This window comes from Cervus elaphus, chromosome 23 (assembly GCF_910594005.1).
Source record: "Cervus elaphus chromosome 23, mCerEla1.1, whole genome shotgun sequence".
NCBI lineage: Eukaryota > Metazoa > Chordata > Mammalia > Artiodactyla > Cervidae > Cervus > Cervus elaphus.
Window position 1 is genome coordinate 42,433,801 of NC_057837.1, and position 21,472 is coordinate 42,455,272.

Sequence of the window (21,472 nt, forward strand, 5' to 3'; positions counted from 1 at the left end):
AGTTCTGATCTATTCCACTGCCTGCTCCTTGGGCCCCCAATGCAGTGTCTCCAAGTGGACCATATCCCACATGCTCCATGTGAGGATGAAGGACGGGGGAGCCCCTGTCAGCACGTCTTCTCCTTTATAAGTTTCATTGCCAATAACCTTGCTTCTTGTAGGAAAAACTAGAAATGCAAAAAGAAAGAAAACATCACTGATGTGCCCCCTCATCTGGAAGCAGCTTAAAATTTCCGACATTTTGGAGGAAATATGACTTGTTCCACGCTCTACCTCTTTCTTTCCCTGGGTTACTATAAGCATCTTTCCACGGCAGTGAATAAGCACCTACATCACCATTTTCCATGACTGTGTAGAAGTCCACATAGAGTCCTCCGTGATTTTGATTATTTTGAAGCAGTGCTCTTGGGAGCACCATGCAGTCTTCACAGGAATTCCCGATTCCCAGTGTCTCCTGGCCTCTGCCTCCAAACCCAGGCCATGCAGAGATGCTCCCCCCAGCAGAGATGCTGCACCCCCAGCAGAGATGCTGCCCCCCAGCAGAGATGCTTCCCCCTAGCAGAGTTACTTCCCCCCAGCAGAGAAATCCAGGGAATGAGGGGGCAGTGGGGGCCCAGGGAGCTAGTGTGGGGGTGAGGCCTTGAGAGAGATGAGTGACAAGGGGTGCATCCCCCTGCACCCTTGCACCCTCGTGGCCATGCTCACAGGGTTAATACGTGTCCAACTGGGCTCTGTGATTATCCTATGAAATCTTCCCAAGGAAGAAACCTCAGGGGCGGAGAACCAGCTCTCTGCATGGAGGTCACGGCTGAAGGCAGACTGCCTGGCCACAGGGAGGGGGTCCAGACCTGCTCTGCCCACTTAAAGCATCTGTTCCTCCAACCACATGGACGGTGAATGCCTTTGGATGCTTGCCTCCTGCCTTGCAGATATTCTAATCTAATGACCCATGAAGAGGATTTTCAGAAACAGTTGCTGTGTGTGGCTCGTGCCTTGGTGGTGGCAGTTGTGTCTTTTCTCTTCTTGTTTTGTTGGCGTCCCTAGCACCCCCCAAGACCCCTGCCCCCGTCTGATGGCACAATGTCCAGGACCAATTGTATATACAGCACTGCTGTTGATGGGAGGGAGAATGTACCGAGAGCTGGGCTGCTCTTGTCTGCCCTGTAATTTATCTGAATTTTTAAAAATCAATCTTAATCAAAATTGACTTGTTGTTTTGATGCCATGTAGCCACAACTTTGTAGTTTACAGAAGTTGCCCCCTTATACTCTAAATAACACTCTGTGAAGATTTTGAGGGGTGACCCTTTACATGGTTGTGTCATCAGAAGCTGTTTCCAGAGAGGGGGTCAAGGCCCAGGCATCTCTGTGGGGTTTGTGGTCACAGCTCGCACTTCAGTGCTCTTTGATTGGAGGACTTCCCACTGAGGCCTCTGGCCGCCGACCTCCCCTTCACCACCGTGAAACTGAGCAGTCAAGAAGTGGTCATCAGAATCCCAGGTCGGAAGGGTGTGGAGAAGACACCCCAGCTTCAGACAAGAAGCCACTGAGGCCAGTAGGGTTGGCAGATGACCAGACACTGGTGTTCAGACAGTGGGGAGCACAGAGGTCCAGGGTGAACTGGCCAGCTGGCCAGTTCTGTGGTTTGAGGACATTGTAGCCTCCCAGAGGCCAGGGTGTCTTTTGCCAAATAAAAATAACAGGAAAAATAGCCACAGCTGCTATTTCCAGAGGGGCTGTGAGAATCCAGCCAGCCCACATATTTAAACTCTTTGTAAACTAAAGCAAAACCAAAACCTCCACTGAAGCCCAAAGCCTGAACAAGTACCCACAGTCAGAGCTGTCACACAGGCGCCAGGATTCCCACCTGCATAGACTGACCTGTCACGTGACGCATATCCTGTCTGCATCTGGCCTTCGGCTCCATCCTCTGTGTCTCTCCCAGGCCCTCAGGTCCTGCCCTGACTGTGGGGTCCCTTCCCCAGACCCCGTGCAGAGGGCCACTGAGGGCAGCGAGGGCAGCCCAGGGCTAAGGTTCCTGGAGACCCTACCTGGCCTCCCCATCCCGGATCGAGGGTTCTGGCCTCCCTGCAGGGGGGCACATGTGCACCTGCCCACAGCCCGCAGTCCCAGACCCCGCCATGTGAGACGCCTCCCTGGGGCTGCTGGTTCCACCTCTGCAGGAGTGAGGATGGGTGCCCCGCCTTCCCTTTATTCTTTGGGAGGCGATGCTACAGAGGAAAGACAGGAGCTCTGCAAACCTGGCCCAGTGGAGGGGAAAGGGAGGGGTGCTGGGGACCCGAGGAGGGTGTGTGTGTGTGTGCATCTGGATGTGTGTTTGGGTGTGTTTGTGTATGTATGCGTGTGTCTGTGTGTATCCGTGTGTGTCTGTAACTGTGTGTATGTGTTCATGTGTGTGTGTGCATGTATCTGTGTGTGTGTTTGCATGTGCATGTGTCTGTGTCTATATGTGTCTGTGTGTGTCTGTGTGTGTTTATGTGTGTGTGTCTGTGTGTCTCTGTGTGTTCAGATGTGCATGTGTGCATGTGTCTGTGTGTATCTGTGTCTGTATGTTCGTGTGTTTTTATGTGTAACTGTGTGTGTGCATGTGTCTATGTGTATCTGTGTCTGTGTCTACATGTGTGTGTAACTGTGTGTGTGTGTCTCTGTGTGTTTGGATGTGTGTTTGTGTGTGTGCATGTGTCTGTGTGTGTCTGTGTATGTTTGTGTGTCTGTGTGTGTAACTGTGTATCTGTGTGTGTCTCTTTGTGTTTGGATGTGTATTTGTGTGTGCATGTGTCTGTGTGTATCTGTATGTGTCTGTGTGTGTGTCTGTGTGTGTGTGTCTCTGTGTGTAACTGTGTGCATGTGTTTGTGTGTGTTTGGATGTGTGTTTGTGTGTGTGCATGTGTCTGTGTATGTCTGTGTGTATGTGTGTCTGTGTGTGTAACTGTGTCTGTGTGTGTGTAACTGTGTGTTTGTGTGTGTGTGCATGTGTCTGTGTGTATGTTTGTGTGTCTGTGTGTGTAACTGTGTGCATGTGTTTGTGTGTGTTTGGATGTGTGTTTGTGTGTGTTTGTGTCTGTGTATATCTATGTGTCTATGTGTGTGTCTGTGTGTCTGTGTATGTGTTGGTGTGTGCCCATGTGTCTGTGTGTGTCTCTTTGTGTTTGGATGTGTATTTGTGTGTGCGTGTGCTTGTGTGTGTTTGGCTGTGTGTGTATATCTGTGTGTCTATGTGTGTGTCTGTGTGTCTGTGTATGTGTTTGTGTGTGTGCTTGTGTCTGTGTATATCTGTGTGTCTATGTGTGTGTTTGTGTGTCTGTGTGTGTGTCTGTGTGTCTGTGCATGTGTTTTTGTGTGTTTGGCTGTGTGTTTGTGTGTATGCTTGTGCCTATGTATCTCTGTGTGTCTATGTGTGTGTCTGTGTGTCTGTGTATGTGTTGGTGTGTGCCCATGTGTCTGTGTGTGTCTCTTTGTGTTTGGATGTATATTTGTGTGTGTGTGTTTTTGTGTGTGTTTGGCCGTGTGTTTGTGTGTGTGCTTGTGTCTGTGTATATCTGTGTGTCTGTGTGTGTGTTTGTGTGTCTGTGTGTGTGTCTGTGTGTCTGTGCATGTGTTTGTATGTGCCCATGTGTCTGTGTGTATCTGTATGTGTCTGTGTGTGTGTCTGTGTGTGTGTTGGTGTGTGCCCATGTGTCTGGATGCGTGGAGGGCAGCTGGGTCCTGTGTGGACAGAGTGTCACCCGCTCCCACCCTGGGGGCCCAGGAGAAGGTCACTCCTTGCCATCGGGGTGAGCCCCTCCCCGTGTGCCTGTTTTCTCCCCCAGACAAGACACAAACAGGCCAGCAGGAAGCTTCCTACACAGGCGCAGCGGAGGCTCCAATTTGCAGTTTTATGTGCGTTTGATTAACCAAAACAGGAGGGACACCAGGGCTTAAGACCAGGCCCACGACGTCCTTATTTAGGTCACAGTCTAAGGAAAGAAGGGATTCAAGGCAGAGTCCGGGCCCCAACACCAGCCCTGCCTCGACCTGAAACCAGGTTGACATCTTAGAACGAGGAGTGGACTCCACACGCCGCCTGTGTCCTCCCCCCGGCCCCGTTCTCCATCGGACACCCCGCTGTCCGCACCCATCCCAGAGGTCCACTGGGCTGTGGGTTTAATCTCCCTGGAACAGCCCAGAGCCCATCCTTGGGGTCTTTCTCTTCCTATGGGGGACGGCACTTGCCAGGCAGGCTTGCAGGGCCTGACCCCCGCGTCAGTGATGGTGGGAGACCCCTGCTGACCCTTGTCCTCCCATCCGTCTCTCCCGGCAGAGTGACTACTCCAGCGACACGGAGAGCGAGGACAACTTCCTCGTGATGCCCCCGCGGGACCACCTGGGCCTCAGCGTCTTCTCCATGCTCTGCTGCTTCTGGCCGCTGGGCATCGCCGCCTTCTACCTGTCCCACGAGGTAAGGCCTCCCGTCGGCCACACGCACGCGGCCGGCACGCCCAGGCTGGCGAGGACAGGGTGGGAGTGCTGCGGGGGGAAACCTGGTCTCAGGGGCCCAGCCGTACCCCAGCAGACCCAGGCGCATCCTCAGAGGGCGGTCGTGGGGAAAGCGGCAGGTTGGGAGCCGGGCCTCCGAACTGACACTCGTGGGGCACCAGCAGGACAGACCGTGTGTTGGGAGAGTCCGCGGGGGGTGCTGGAACAGAGGCAAAGTGGGTTCTATTTTCTTTGTAAAAGGCTCCCACATAAAATAGGGTCCCATGACATGGCGCCTGTGCCCTCATCACAAACAGCCTGTCTTGGCCAGTAACTGGGCCCTCTGTCCAGTGGCAAGGCTCTAAGAAAGTCAGTTCCTGGCCCTTTTTCATGGCAAACCTCCTCCTTTGCCTTCATGGAGCCCAGGTTTTAAATACTTCCTCTGTGTTCCTGTCACTCAGAAATTACCTATGTTCCCATTCTTATTAATCAAAGGAAGACGTGTACTTGTCAATTAGAGACGGAGTTTCAGCCTCACCCGTTATCCCCACCAGATGGACGGAAAGGCAGCCCCTTCTGTTGCTCCAGAGCCCACAGCATCCTCCGGGCCCCTGGGGCTCCCTCTCCAGTGTCCGGGACCCTGGGGCCATCCGGCCAGGCCTTGTGCTGGAAACGTTCCTTCCTCTTGCTTTGAGAAGGACCCTGGCCTCTCACTGCTTCTTGCCATTGTCTGTCCCGATTCAGTGTGTTGGGTGAGAGTCCCCATGTGTGCTCCTGTGTCCCCTGCCCCCCTTTCCTGATCCTACAAGGAGTGAGGAGGGAGGGGAGAATCCACTAGTGGCCCTCGAGGGCAGCCCCTCTTTGCAAGAAAACCAAGAGTCCCCAGAGGCCCTTCCAGGAGGGTGTGGTGTGGCCGCTTCTCTGAGATCTTGGTCCCAGAGGATGGACGGGTGTGAGGAGGGGTGATGGAACCGTCCTACTTGGCCAGAGTTGTGCCCAGTGGTTATTCCACATCCAGCTTTGGCCTGGAGGGTCTGTCTGAGCGTCTCTTTGGTGAGTTGGTTCTACACACGCCAGAGGCCCCTATTCTGGGGTGCACAAACCCAGGTTGTAGAACTAGACTCTGGGCCACCAGGGGCCTGGGGGTGGTGGGTGGAGAGAGGCTGGGAGCTCCTGGACACAAGCAGTGGCCATGGGTGCTGCGTGCGCCCAGGATTGGGATACACAGTGGGACCTGGTCAAAGGCACGTGGGTAGATGGGGCCCCCAGAAGACCTCAGGCTCAGAGCCTACCGCTCAGTGTCAATAGCACCCTGACCCTGTGTTCCTGCAATGCAAACAGTTAAGAGGGTTCCACCAGGTGAAGGAAGGTCCAGGAGGGTGGAGCCAAGGGAAGCCGGCTGTCCGGGAGCCCGGGTGTGACCTCAGCGCCCCCTGCATCCAGTCCTGACACATCCAGAGTTGAAGGCGGGCGGCCCACCCCCAGCCTCCTATTCTGGCCTGCTGACTCACGCCATCCCCCGCAGAGGGTGCCCTCCACACTAGAGCTGTGTTTTAATTGCCAAATTGTAGAACAGGACCAATATTTTCACTCTGCAAGTGGACATTGGTGTCACCTGCCAGCAGGGGCTGAGTGAGCCCCGGGTAAGCAGAGGTGGGGCCCAGGACAGGTCGCCTACAGACCAGGTTGTTCCTGATCTCAGCTTCTCCCTGACCCTGGGGGAGGCCCATCTCTGGAGCAGGGCAAGGCAGGCATAGCATCTTTGTCTGAAAGATGATAAATACAGCAAAAATCCAGCCACAATTGAGGAGACTGGCATTAGATCCTCCTTCTCGGAGAGTAATGTTATCCTTCACACCTTAAGAACCTCCTAGACTTGGGCCTGACCAGTCAGGATGTTTAATACCTTCAATGGAAAGGATTCTGATCATTTATTAACAGCAAATGAAACGTCATCTCCATGGAAGCTGCTGCCCACATTCTTAGAGTGAAGAGCAAGTGTTTAAAGGCCTGTGGGATTGCCTTCACTCTTGGAATAAGAGGAGGGGTTCTGAGGTCCCCTGCTTTCAGCCCCTCTTCTCTTTGTGCTGTGAGCGTAGATTGCCCCTTGAGGAACATGGGTCCATGGGAGCTTATGGCTGAGACCCGGGCATTGCAGGCCTGGGAGGCAGGCAGCCCCAGGCACCCAGTGCTCCAGCCCAGCTCTGAGGCCCCCGGGCCTTCTGTCCCTGCCTCTAAAGCCTGACTGCAGACACTGGAAATAGGAATTGTCAGCACACACCTGGATCCCCAGGTGAAGGGACAGCTGCATGGAGACGTGGGGTCTTTTCTCCAACAGATTTTATGATTCGAAAAAGGCCTTAAGTAGCAGTAACAGCAGTCAAAGTATCAGTGAGGTGGGCAGCGTCTTTACCTGCCGGGTCCTGGTCCAGGTTAAACACCCTACACCTGCCTTCTGAGGCAGTCCTGGCCAACAGCGTCGACAGCCTCAGAGGGGTTAGAAAGTCGTGTTGTCTGGCCCCACCGACCTGCTCCATCAGAGCCACCAGGGTGGGGCGTGGAGCCTGCATTTGAACAAGCCCTCCCTTTCTCCTGATGCTGCTATAGTCTGAGCTGTTGCACATGCATGTTCTCTTGGGAAGTCCGTGACAGGGCATTGCCCTCACATTGCTTGGTAGCTATGGTATCAGGGAGGGTGATGGTGTCCCAAGGCCAGACCTGACTGGCAGTGAGCCTGGCCCAGAACCACCCCCAGAAGAGGCAGCGAATTGGAACTGACAGTGTGGAGGACTCAGCGTGGAGGCCCAAGTGTAGTATTTGTCCACGACTTCATTTACTCCAATGCTCATCATTTGATCCAGCCCCCAGTGCAGGCATGGTGTATGTACCAAAGAGAGAAGAGAGTGTTTTGTGTAGTTTTGGTGGGTCCACCAAGGAACCGACGCTCTGAGTGATGATGAGGGTGGAGAAGAACCCAAATTTGCTGAGCGATGCTAGGACCTAGTTGATGTGCTCACTTTATCTTATTTCATCTTTGCAATGAGTCTGAAAGCTGGGAATTTATTATCCCCATTTTATAGATGAAAAGACTGAAGTTTCAAGGGATTAAATAATTTCTTGAAATCAGAGATGTAGCAAGTATGGTACATGATGCATATATCAATGTTTCTAACCCTCAAAATCAAATTTCCTGCAATATAACTTTTTTAAGACTTTTTTTATTTTATTTTTTGGCCATGAGGCGTGCGGGTTAACAGCCAGGGATGAAACCCACACCCCTGAAGTAGAAGCGCAGAGTCTTAACCACTGGACCATCAGGGAAGTCCCTTCCTTCCCCTCCTGCAGTATAACTTTGACTTTTTTTTTTTTTTATTAGTTGGAGGCTAATTACTTCACAACATTTCAGTGAGTTTTGTCATACATTGATATGAATCAGCCATAGATTTACACGTATTCCCCATCCCGATCCCCCTCCCACCTCCCTCTCTACCCAATTCCTCTGGGTCTTCCCAGTGCACCAGGCCCGAGCACTTGTCTCATGCATCCCACCTGGGCTGGTGATCTGTTTCACCATAGATAGTATACATGCTGTTCTTTTGAAATATCCCACCCTCACATTCTCCCACAGAGTTCAAAAGTCTGTTCTGTATTTCTGTGTCTCTTTTTCTGTTTTGCATATAGGGTTATCGTTACCATCTTTCTAAATTCCATATATATGTGTTAGTATGCTGTAATGTTCTTTCTCTTTCTGGCTTACTTCACTCTGTATAAGGGGCTCCAGTTTCATCCATCTCATTAGGACTGGTTCAAATGAATTCTTTTTAACGGCTGAGTAATATTCCATGGTGTATATGTACCACAGCTTCCTTATCCATTCATCTGCTGATGGGCATCTAGGTTGCTTCTGTGTCCTGGCTATTATAAACAGTGCTGCGATGAACATTGGGGTGCACGTGTCTCTTTCAGATCTGGTTTCCTCAGTGTGTATGCCCAGAAGTGGGATTGCTGGGTCATATGGCAGTTCTATTTCCAGTTTTTTAAGGAATCTCCACACTGTTTTCCACTGCTATCCAAAAGTCTACAAGCAATAAATGCTGGAGAGGGTGTGGAGAAAAGGGAACCCTCTTACACTGTTGGTGGGAATGCAAACTAGTACAGCCGCTATGGATAACTTTGACTTTTATCTGCAAACAAAAAATAGAAGCACAGTTCTCATGTCTAAATCCACTCTCCCCACTTGCTTGGAGTGTGTTACAGTGAGGAAAAGAACCCTGCTAGAAGGGACTGGGCATTTACCTAGGCGCCTTCACCTGCATGGCAGGTTCAAGCTTGAGACTGGAGCTAGAAGACCCTTCCGTCCCCCCACCGCCCAGAGGCCCTGAGTCTGGAGCCAAGGGAAGCCTGAGGGCTCCATGCGCTGTGTCTGCCTCAGGCATCGTCTACATTTGAGCATCTATCATGTCCTGATTTCATTTCATTTCACAAAATGTTTCTTTCCTTTATTAACTGCACTATTATAACAATAATTAAATGAGAAAAGGGAATTAAGAGCCAGATTATGAATTTTATGAATAGCATCAGTGCTTAAAAGTATTATTTAATATTTCATAGAGAATCTGTAGCTGTCTTCTGCCGAAGACTTGTCGCGTCAGCAGAAGCAGAAATCTGTATTCTCTCTTCCCTTAATTACTTATACAGAGAATGTGTTCCTCTTACAACAGGAATGTTTTTAATTAGCAAACTGAAGGCTTGACTGAGGAACTTAGATGATCTGTCACTTGAGTTCCCATTCCTTCCGGCACCAACTGGAACTCACCCTGGCTCTTTGGGCGAGTGGTCAAGTGCACTGGGACATACAGACCAAAGCCCATCAGAGCCTCGTTCAGACTCAGAAAAGTGGCACCGCCATGTGAATAATGGGTGGAAAGCCCCAGGCCCAGCCCTTCGAGGGGCTCACTGAGTCCTAGCAGCATGTGTGTCTGATGCAAACATCTGCACACCCATTTTCTGTTTGGTCGTTTCCTAAAGATGAACCACGTGGCTTATAAACGTGGCGTCTCCTGAGAGTTTCCAGACACAACCAGGAGGAGTTGCCATGATGAAGATCAAGTCAAGCCACCAAATACTCTGGGCACGCGCCCTACTCAGGGCTGTGGGAGCCAACACGAACCCCCCACCTCGGGCCCCCTGGAGGCAGTGCCATCCTCTGAGCTGCCCACCAAGGAGGGGCTTCCATCGGTCATAGACCGAGGGCTCCCCACTGGAGGAAGCCACAGAGACAGAGGTGATTTGAGGGCCCAGGGAGGGCAGGGCAGGGCCCAAGAGCCCTGAACGCACACTGCAGTCGGTCTGTTAACTGAGGGTTTTAAACCAGAGGATAAGGATGGGAAATAAAACAGGCATCAGAGGGCACCACCCAGAAGCAAAACGCTCTGGAACAGTCAACTCAGAGCAGAAAATCTGTTCACAAGAAAGCGAGCAGATGCATGCATCAGGCACGGCGGGGCCTCCGTGGGTTTCTGCTTTGCTCCCTGGAGGTCGCTGGAGACGGAGGGAGACCGGGCCCTTCACCTCCCTCCGCCCCCGCGTCAGCCAGGAGCTTGGTTCCAGCAGAGTCTTGACTGGCAGATGCCGCAGGCGTTTTGAGGAGCTGTCACCTGTCCATCTCTAGCCATTCATCTCACCGGAGGGACCGGCATTTCCATGCTCTCCCAGCTAAACCCTGTCACAAACAAGGACAGGTTTCTGAAATACTCTTGTTTGTTCAAAGCTGTGTGCTTGGAACAGGTGCATCACATAAAACTGGACCCTTATGTCCTCCCTACACTGAGTGCTGTGGCTTATAATCATCCACAGGTCTGGAGGTAATGTTTTATGTATGTCACCACGTCCCTTTTTTTGTCATCAAGTTCGTTATTCCCAAATGCCTTCTGATTTATAGGAAGTTGGGTACTGCCGGTGACTGCATTGGTAAATTCTAGCAGACTCGGAATTAGCACAAGACCCGGTTTCATATATGAGAGTTCCAGGTCCTCTAACAGAGCTACCATCTGGTTCAGCAAGACAACAAAGTATTGGTAACTAAATACTAAAGCCATGAACCCTCTGGAGTCACAGAGAAGGACCTGGCAGGACCCCCTTCCAGTCTCAGCAGGTGTGGAGAAGCAGGAGTGACCAGACCACCTGGAAAGGAAGGAGGCAGAAGGGGTGGGAAGGATTTGGACAGACCAACCTCTTCCCCCCAACCATCAAAGTTATGGTAAAGAAACTACTGGGGCTGCAAGAGTCCCACCAGGCCCAGGAATGGTGTTGACTTTGCAGAAGTGGAGTGAAAACATGATGAGAAAGATAGCCTAATATATCAGATGGATCAATTTAACCTGTATCTCCTCCTCCACCCCTCCCCCTCTCCCTCCCCTTCCACCCCTCCCCCTCCCCCCTCCACCCCTTTCTCTCTCTTCCTCTCTCCCTCCCTCTCTTCCTCCTTCCTGCCCGAGCTCTTCTCCTCCATCTCTGTCTCTGTATGTATATTTAATATGCTGATTGTAGCTTCTGAGAGCTGTTTTGCAACTTCTGGATCTAAACAATTCTTTATAAATATTAATGATCCGGTGCAGCCAAGACAAACCAGATTTCTGATCTATTTTTCTTCCTTCGGGATGCATGCTGGAGTTGAGTCACTGATCTCAGCTTGTTTTGGTGGATAAATGAACAAACGCATCATGTCTGTTCTGTTCCCTGGAGTAGGTTAGATGAATTTTTTTTTTCAGTTATAGGATATGTATTGTCTCAGTAATTAGTGTCCTGATTTTGTGCTTATTTGTTCGGAGCAGAGAACCCCGTGTTTTGATTGTCCAAGGGCAAAGCCCATGCAGTGCCCGGCAATCTGGAGTGAAAATCACAGCAGGTGTTACATTCTTCCCCTCTGGCCTCATGCTCACCTCCGATTACATTGGCGAATGCGTGATCTTTTTGCTCTGGGACCATGTGTCGAAAGCTCTGAGGACATAGCCTCTAAAAGCAGGGCAGGTCTTTTCTTTCGCCTCTCTTCGGAGGTTGAGGCTCTGCAAGGGTCCTGTGACAACTTGATAATAAACAAACCAAATAACTGTAGTCTCAGGAGCTCTAGCCTCTGTGCAGTGGCCCGTGACCTCCATGGCCTGGCTTGTGAAGGCTGAGTCCAGCCTGGCCACATTCAGCCAAGAAGGCCCTGATCTGTGACAGACACCAGTCTCAGCACAGGCGTCTCTGGGCCCAGCCACAGGGGCGGCCAGGCCACTGAGCCGTCTCACTGTCCATAGCACAAACAGGCTGGACAGTACTTCCTGTGTCTGGACTCATGATACAGTGACGTCAGCAGGACATAGAAATCTGGGGGCCGTTGTGATGACTCACTGCTCAGTGAAGTCCGCCGAGTGTACTCTAGTGGGAATCAGGGCCATTGTTGGTACATCTCTGACGCTGTGATGTTGGCATTAGTGGAACTTAGCCTTTTGCAACCCCTCACTGGGCTGCCTCACCCAGGAGGCCAGCTGTACCTGGACGTTAACGGTCCTGATGACGTTACACGGGTACCTCGGGCCTAGGAATTGGTGCAGCAAGAGGACGGGACCTCGGCCCCTGACTCAGGGTGGGGGTGGGGGGTGCTGCTCTCAGCAGGGCTCCTCTTTTCTTGCTTCCTTGATGAGCTTTGGCATTTCCTGGTGCTTGAGAGTTGCATGAATCCCAGACAGAGAGCTTTAGAGGATGCTGAATTTAGAGCTGGAAAATTACCTTGAGCACAGCATGTACTGTGACCTGCAGAGCATGTGTGGAGCGCTCCTCATTCTTATTTTTCCTTCTCTCCTTTTAGACGGGGGATTCTTCATCCTTAACCTTTAATTTTATTTAAATTACAAATAAATAGGAAGGAGTCCTTGAAACACAGCTGCAGCTTGTGTTTACATGGGTCTAAGCTTTTTGCCTCACAGTCATATCCATGCACATACAAGGGCGGGGTCGAAAAAGCCCTTTGTGCCCAGCCCAAGCTGGTCGGGGAGAGCCGTGGGGGCGGCTGCCTTAAGAGTAAAGCAAAGATAAAAAAGCAGTGAGTTCTTAGGTGATGTGCTGCAGATGGCTTAGGGAATGCAAGATGCAGCAAGATGCATAAGTGGAGAGTGTCCTTTAGAACTGGCCCTGCTCTGGGGGCAGAGAAATGCAGGTGGTGGATGTGGCCCTGGGCCCCTCCCATCCCTGCTCTGGCACAGCTAGGGTTCTCCAGGAATCTTCACAGTCTGGGGACACTTTGACCCACCTCAGTCCCAGGTGGATAGTATCAAAGCCCAAGCAACTGCCCTCTCCATCCAAATTGAGTGAGGTGTTCAAAGCCAGCCTGAACCCCAAAGCTTCCCCACTACCCACATTCTGTCCTCACCCCACCCCCTCCTGCCACTCCCTCCAAGACCTCCGCCCCATCCCAGGCCTGCACTGCCCACCACCACCAGACTGGGTCTCTGGTGGTCCCCTTTTGGTCACTAAGAGCCTCAGAACCTTCCAGGCTGTCCAGGATGGGTTTACGGGCACACAGAGCCGTAAGAACAGGGACTTCCCTGGTGGTCCAGTGGCTAAGACTCTGCGCTCCCAATGCAGGCGACCTGGGTTCCATCCCTGGTTCGATCCCACACGACACAGCTAAGACCCAGTGCAGTGAAACAAATAAAAATAAATAGATAAATATTTTAAAAGGGAAGAGAGTACTGAGAACAGACTGGCAGTACTTTGTGGTCATCTCAGGAATCTAAGCACAGTGAAGCCGTGTTAAGTCCATCCTGAGACCCTGCCCCTGGAGCTCAGTTCTAAAATGAGTCTCTGCCTTCCTGAGATGACTGCATCATCTTGCCTGGTCCTTAGAGGTGTATGAATTGCCTTGCATTCCTCTGGAAATGACAGGCAGCCTTTCAAAACCACAGTGGAGCTTGTAAGCGATGAATTTTCATCCAGCGCCCTCCGTGTCCATGTAAGGCTTCCTGGGCCTCGCCCGTCTGGGGTGCTGGGAGCGCATTTGTGCCCATCACGTCACACAGGAGGTGCATGCTGATCCAACTCAGAGAATACACCTGATTGCTCTGGCCCTTCAGCTGGTTTTCAGATAACTGGCAGGTATCTCACAAGGACTGCTCACTGTGAAAGTCAGTTTATTATACATGAATTTCAGATCAGGAGAGGGGGTGCCAGAGTTCAGCTGACCCGCTGGAGTCTGAAGGAGGCTCGAGCCCCGAGGGCACGTGGCTTCTCTTCCCAAAGCTGTCCTGGGGCTTCCCTGGGGAAGCGGGCGCCCCGGGTGCAGGGAAGTGCCGTCGCAGCCTGGCCTCCCAGAGGCGTGTGTGTCCATCTGCAGCAGCAGGTGCAGGAGCTGGCGGCTTGGTCCCATGGTCCGAGGGCTGTCTCTGCCCCAGGTCGGCTCCCGTCACCAGTCCAGGAGGCGAGTCTGGAATCTGCTCCCGGGCCCAGACCTGGAGGTGCTCAGGGCGCTCTGGATGCAGCGGAGAGTGTTTTCTTTCCTCTGTGGACAGACGCAGCATTGGCCCATGGTCAAGGCTGCAAACAGCACACAGATGCCCAGGCCTCCCCACCCGCCTCCCGCCCACTGCATTCACTGGGCTCTGACTCCTCACACCCTCCGGGTACCAGCCTCATCCTCACCACTCCCCACTTAGCCCCTTCGCCCGACTCCTGATCTCATGGCCCCTTTTCTGAGGCCTCCCAGCTCAGGACCCTGTTTCCAGCACCTCTCCTCCCAGGGCCCCGTGTGCAGATGGGCCCAGGCTGGTCCCCAGCTCACAGGCCTCAGTGACTCCACAGCCCGCAGAACAGCCAGTGACCCCCACCTGGAGCCCAGAGCCCCTTGGGCCCAGACTCAGGTGTCTGCTCCCCAGGACCCCACAACCCACCCCCATAGCATCACCAGGCACCAGCACCTCCCAGGAGGAGGCCCCAGCACCTCCCAGGAGGCCTCTCTTGGCCCGGAGGACCCCTCAGTGTTCAGAGCTCTGAGCAGGCACGCTGTGACCCCAGTACACAAGGGGGACCATCAGGGAAACATGCTGGGCATTTCTGGCTGTTTTGCTCTGTGGCTCCCACCTCGTTGGTGTGGGGACCAGCTCTGAATGCAAGATTCACAGGGAGTCAGGCCAGACCTGCACTTTGTCAGCATCCGAAGAAATACAGTCCAAGAAGAGATGACTGTAACTCCGGAGTTCTGGACTATAACCAGATGTACCCATGGATCCCCCTGCTTTGTCCGAGTCTGTCGCATCTGTGCTGACAGCTGCATGATCACTTGATATCAGTAACAAGGAAATACTGCCCCGTGGATATTATATCTGTTTATCTTCAAGCTGATAAGCACCTGATTGGTTAAATGCAGACAAATTCCACTTGCCTCCATTCTTGGCATAAGAGCCTTTCATGAGAAAGGCCAGTTCTTTCTGAAATTTCCCTGTTATATCATCCCCCTGAGACCAGGGAGACCCAGAGTGTCTGGGTTCATTTCCCGAGAAATGAACAGCAGACAGGAGCTGTCTGGCTCCAGCCAAGAGACTGGGGAGGGCTGCCTTTACTCAGGAGAGAGGACTTAGCCCTTTGGTGCCAGGACAGGATCGGGTGCGCCCTAAACACCCCACCCATCTAATCAGGAAGACTTCAACCCCCACCGGAGCCCACCTGCTGCCCTTGTCTCTCAGCAGAGAAATGGGACATCCCAGGCACAAGGCGGGTGCCCCACAAGCCATAAAACTGAAGAATTGCCTGGGCAGCAGGATGTAAAAGTGCTCTCGGCACAACCTTTATGAACCTGCAAGACGATTAACTTTATTTCCCAGGAACTTAACAGAGTTCAAAAGCCAGGGGAAGGCTTCAAGCAGAATCGGGCTTAGCTATATTTCTAAATTTATCTAAACTCAGAACTCTTCCCCCTTAGCTCCCAGCATAGAATTATAATGATTGTCTGTCATCAGACATCGTGGCTGAAGGTTTTCAGCTCACGGTGGGCTGTGGATGGATGGGGGGCTGCCTCTCTGTCCAGTCAGCTGCATCTCCAGGGTGTGGTATTTGTGGTCTGTGGCCTGAACAGGAGTCTCGTAAACACACTCCAATTGTCTGCCTGGTTGGTGTGAAGACAGAAACAAGGGAGCAAGTCCAGGAACAAGGGGCCTGAAAGAGAGACCTCTTCCCCAAGTCGCCCACTCTCCTTGGCTGAAATGAGTTCCTGAGCTGAGAGGATGCCCTGATGGGGACAGTGAGTTCACTGGGAAACAGCTGGGAAACGGGGTGAGAAGGGGCCCCTGGCCTTCAGAAAACAGTCAGGCTTCCTCAGTCCTTCTTGAAGGCGGTCTGTGAACAGATAAGACAAACACATAGTTCAGGTCCTCGCTGACAAGCTGTTGTCAAAGAGGAGTCCTGCTTCACCCATTTAAATGCTTGCAATAAAGTTATTTATTACAGGCAGATGAGTGTAGCCCAACAGGCATGTCGGGGAAAGAAATGAACAGAAGGTAACAATACCTTAGGAGAAAAATCCTAGAAAGCATGGATGCTCAGACATTTCCACTGCAGCAGTGAAGTGGCTTCTCTGAAGTCGTAGAAGTCAGTGGCTTATTTTTTTAAAGAGTTCTTTCAGTGGCCTCTTTATTGAATTCTTAATGACATTAGTACCTTAAGTAGGTGACGCAGTGTCCTTGTGATATTTTAACATCTGTTTAATCAGATGCTCTGTCCATCATGCTTCCCCACAGTCATGCGATGCTCCTTTAAACACCGACACCCTAACACCGAGGGACGTAGCCCGAGGGGGACACTCCCGAGGAGGCCGAGCACCAGGACCCCCCGGACCCCCCTGAGCCTGCTTGTCCTGTTCACAGACCCGCGGATCGAGGTCCTCCCCTTCAGGGCCTCCCCTCACAGGCGGCTTTGCTGGGGACACAGCACGCTGTCACCCCCACACACCACCCCTGAGGTAGCACCCACTTTCACCCCCACCTCCTCCTTGCCTCAGAGTCCTGGATGTCCTCTTTCAGCTCGGGCAGTGTGGACAGCTGGGTGGTCTTCCCCTCCCCACCCTCCTCCTCTAGCGGAGGGATGTGCGCGTGTGTGTACACGCTATGTCGCTTCAGTCGTGTCTGACCCTTTGTGACCCCATGGACTGTAGCCCTCCAGGCTCCTCTGTCCGTGGGGTTTTTCAAGCAGGAATACTCGAGTGAGTTGCCGTGCCCTCCTCCAGGAGATCTTCCTGACCCAAGAATCGAACCCACGTCCCTGTCGTCTCCTGCATTGAATGGCAGCTTCTTTACCAGCAGTGTCATCTGGCGGGGGCAGGGTTTGGGGGCTGGCAGGTCTTAGATCCCACCAGGGCAGGCAGCAGGCCAGCGGGGGCATCCATGGGCTTGGGTGGGAAATGAATTCATTGTGATGTTCACCAACTTCCAACTGAAAGTTAGCTTTTCTCCCCATTGTGAAAATGGCCCCCAGCCCCAGGGGAGCCAGAGGGATGGTCCTGGTGGAGCCCTGAAGGGGCTCCCAGAGGGGCCAGAAAAGTGGTCCTGCAGCATGGCTGCGGGTCAGAACTGGGACGACAGTACCGAGAGCTCAGCCTGAATGTCCTTTTCTTGCCAGGGTCACTTCTGGCCCACATAGTATGCTCCTTCCAGCCTGTTATTCTGCCAGCCCACAAAGCCCCGAGGAGAGAAAGACATCATCCCATTATCTTCATATTTCACTATCATCTTTGAAGCTGGCAAAAGAAGCTCTGTATGAAAATGTCCCTTCCCGCCGTGCGTAATGCTAATGTCTTCCACATAATAAAGCTAATGGAATATGTTACATGCTGGAAATAGCTCCAGTGACCTTTCTTCTTTGTGGAAGATGCTCTTACTTCTTTTCATCTCACTCCTTCCCCTCCTAATTTGCTTTCCCCGCCCCCTATCCGCCCCCCTACCGACCCCGCCTTTGCATGTCAGCTTTCAGGAGCCTCTTCCAGAAACAACAGCAAAGAGAGTCAGCAAATGACATGGAGGAAACACTCCTTTCCTCCAGTTACTTACGGCCTCTGCAAAGTCCCAGATTCTTCCAGGAGGAGGAACAGACCTTGGGGTGTAGTTGGGGGTGCAGGTCACACCTGAGCCCTGGGGCCCTTGTTTGAAACCCCTGTAACTTAGAACTGCCAGAGGGTCTAGAGGGAGGCTGTGGTCTTGGGTTTATCACTTTTTCCAGCTTTATTGAGGTATAACTGACAAAACTACATATTTAAGGTGTATAATATATCACTTACACTGCAAAAGTGAAAAAGTATGTGTTTAGAGCAGGCATCTGACTTGTTGGAACCCCCAGCTTCCTGGTGGCTGGGAAGGACCTGGACTGGTCGGCCCCCTCTGAGCCGGCACCCCGGGCCCCCCAGGTTCCACGGTCCCTTGTCAGGGTTCAGGCTGTCTGCTTGGTGCAGCTGTCCTTAAGTGAACGGAAGGTGACAGGTCCCTGCATGCACGCCATTCATCGGTGTCCTTTCCTCCTCGGCTTCTAGGAGGTCATGAGAGGAGAAAGACAGAGGTCAGCCAGATTGTACCTGACCGAAAGGTGGGACCCAGCAAAAGAAATTGTCTGGAAGGGGTGGGCAACAGGGAAGAGCAAAATTCAGACTAGTCTGCTATTTCTGATTCCCCAGCCAGAAAGGCACTTTCCTCCAAAAGATGTTGCTTGTTTCTTACAATGGAGAAGAGGATGGCAAGACTATTGAAAAAGACTACTTCCAAAAGGGGCAGACACACCAACGAAAGGAAAAACAGAGGGACTTCTCTGGTGGTCCAGTGGTTAAGACTCTGCCTTCCAGTACAGGGGTTGCAGGTCTGATCCCTGGTTGGGGAGCTAAGATCCCACATGTCTTGGGGCCGAAAAACCAAAACAAAAACCAGAAGCAATATTGAAACAAATTCAATAAAGACTTAAAAAGAAATAAAGTGGAAAAAAAAATTTATTTTTAAAAAAAGGAGGAACCGAGAGAAAGTCTGTGGGCCCAAGACAGCTCTCCCCTCCCTGCTCCATCTGCCTTTCCTGTGCTCGTGTCCACCGACAGTCTCCTAGGAACTGGCCTTTACGTGGCATAAATGGGGCCATACATGCGCACACACACACATGCAATTAAGGACCTTACCCATACATTGTGCTTGCAAGCTTTGTAAAGTCAGAGAGATATCACATTGTCACTATGTGATAGTCTAACCCCTGTTGTCGTTGTATTGTTGTTTAGCCGTGTTCAGCTCTTATGCAACCCCATGGACTGTAACCCGTGTCTCCTGCATTGGCAGGGAGATTCTTTACCACCAACCCACCAGGGAAGCCCCAGTCTAGCCCTTACTGGCTAACTTTTCTTATTTCATGAGCTTATCAGACTACAAACCTCCAGAGATAAAAGGACCATCTCCAGGGTAGTGACCAGAACACGCCTGACGCCGAATCCCTGCAGTGTGACCCAGCTGCACTTTCTTGTCTAAACTCACAGAGGGTGCAGTTTCCAGCGCTGGGGCAGAGGAGAAATGACCCTGAGCCTTCTTCAGGGATTCAGACCCTGCAGGGGACACAGAACACTGGCAAGTTCTGCCCATGAGGAAGCTGAGGCCCCCATGTCTAAGTGGACTCATTGGACATGCACCAAGAAATACGAGGTACAAACCCAGGCCTCTCCAGAGAAATGCCCTGAGACTTCTACAGAAGGGGAGAGTCCTGCTGCCTCAGGCAGGCTGGTATGGTTTCCTCAAACGCTCACAGCCTCCATGCCTCCTGCCTGGTTCTGCGGTGAAAGTGTTTGACACACCATACCTACCTCTGGTTTTCTGAGAAGCCTCTGCCTTTTATTTTGGGTGCCGATCCAGTCATTTCTGCAAAGCCAACCACCCTGCGCCTTGTGGCATAAGACGACTTTTACACCGTGCTTATGGCTGGGATCCAGGACGCACTGTGGGGAAGGCCTGTCTCTGCTCATCGTGTCTGGGGTCACTCAAGGCCGGGACCTCTGTGGCTTCATCACACCCACGTCTGGGCACTGATGTTAGCTGTTGGCTGGGACTTCACATCTGTCCACAGGAGCACCCAGTACACGGCCTTTCCATATATTCCTCCATGTGGACTGATTTGACCTCCCTCACGGCGTGGCAGCTGGGCGCCCAGAGCGAGTGTCCCACAATACCAGGACAGAGCACACCTTGGTAAGACCCAGCCTCCGAAGCCATGCCGCATTACCGCCACCAGACGCTGCCGGCCGAGGCCTTGGTAATGGTCCACCCAGACTCATGGGAGGGAATATAAGAGTCAAAGCTCCAGAAGACTGTGAGGAAGGGAAAACATTGCGGCTACCATCCTGGGGAAAGTACAGCCTGTCATAGCTGCATTGACGGGGATGAAGGAAAATTAGATATATAACATTGATACTCTTAGGAAAGAAACAGCTTTCTTTCCTGAATACTATATTCAGAAAGAATACATCAAATTAGCAAACCCTCTGAAACCTAAAATGCCTTCTAGTTTATGAGGTCATGGCATTCTTATAGTAAAAAGTAAAGGGTATTTTTGCTCCAAAGCAATTAAACTTATCAAATGCAACTTGGCATGCGTGACACTGATGATAAACACATTGCCTAGTGAAGACAGAAGGGCTGAGAATCTTGTGAATTTTCAATTAGCAAGCAGCACTATGGTGGTAAGGCTAAGTGACAGTATTAAATATGCTAAGTGATTTCTTCTGGCTGTGCTGGGTCTTCACTGCTGCTTGCAGCGAGCAGGGGCTACTCTCGAGTTGTGGGGCATGGGCTTCTCGGGGTGGTGGCTTCTCTTGTGTGAAGCACGGTCTCTAGAAGGTGCAGGCTCAGTAGTTGTGATACAAGGGCTTAATTGCTCGGTGGCACATGAAATCTTCCCAGCCCAGGTGTTGAACTCACGTCCCCTGCATTGCCAGGTGGATTTTTAACCACTGGACCACCAGGGAAGTCCCTACATGATTTTTAAAATAAGTTAACATATTTCTTCAGATATCTACAGCCTTCCAGTATGTGTGTGTAGGGAAAGAAATAGAAACTGTCTCAACAAAAGACACTCATCTTAAAGCGTTTATTTATCTTCAACATGCATCTCATTTGTGATTCTAAAAGCAGAGTACTGGGAAAGCTTGTCACATTTACTTTTGCACTTAAGTAAAGAATTTATTGCATCATAAGTGCTTGTGCTTCAAAGGTTTGAGCTTGGCTGGGCATACCGGTAACACTGATTTGGTTCCCTTGTGCTGTTAAGTGGCCGTTTACAAGATGTATCCTCTCAGATTTACTCAAACACTGCATTTCTAAGTCAGCATCCTGCTTATTCATATTTTGAAATAACTCTTTTGTGATTTGGCTTCATTTCCCTTTGTTGGTGAGTCTGCTGGAATCTCATTGCTTCCTTTGTAGTCATAGCTGATGCCAGGTGGTCTCTGGCAGGCTTTTGATGTGGGAAGCGATCCTACTCTAGAGGAGGGACAGAAAGATCATGGAATTCATCCCACTTTGTGGAGTACACCCCTGACCAACTGCATGCTCCAGTTACAAGACTTAGTGGGTCAGAGGGCTTTCCCTCCCCCACACCTTTCCATTTTGTGGATATAAGCTTCCAGTATGATAACCATGGATGTGAGCAGGGGACATGAGACACATACTCTGTTTGAGGATCAGGACATAGGGAAGTCCCAAAGCCAAGAGGAAAGACAAAAATAAGGACATTAGGGTTTCCCTGGTTGTCCAGTAGCTAAGACACTGAGCTGCCAATGCAGGGGGCCTGGGTTTCATCCCTGTTAGGGAAACTAGATCTCCCATGCCACAACTAAGACCCGATACGGTCAAACAAGTTAATCAGAAAATAAATAAAAAATTTTAATATGGACATTAGAAGACTGTGAAGTTTTTGGTACAAGAAACTTTTGAGCTACAACAAACATCAAACACGCT

General features: G+C 51.4%; 1 protein-coding gene across 5 annotated transcripts in view; it reads left to right on the plus strand.

Moving 5' to 3' along the window:
• SYNDIG1 (synapse differentiation inducing 1) overlaps nucleotides 1-21,472 on the plus strand; it is a 104,454-nt gene that overhangs the window by 68,264 nt on the left and 14,718 nt on the right. For all 5 annotated transcript variants that reach the window (XM_043884782.1, XM_043884787.1, XM_043884783.1 and 2 more), the window contains exon 3: nucleotides 4,321-4,458. In XM_043884782.1, coding sequence (XP_043740717.1) covers nucleotides 4,321-4,458 — 138 coding nt within the window. The remainder of the gene's footprint in view (nucleotides 1-4,320; nucleotides 4,459-21,472) is intronic.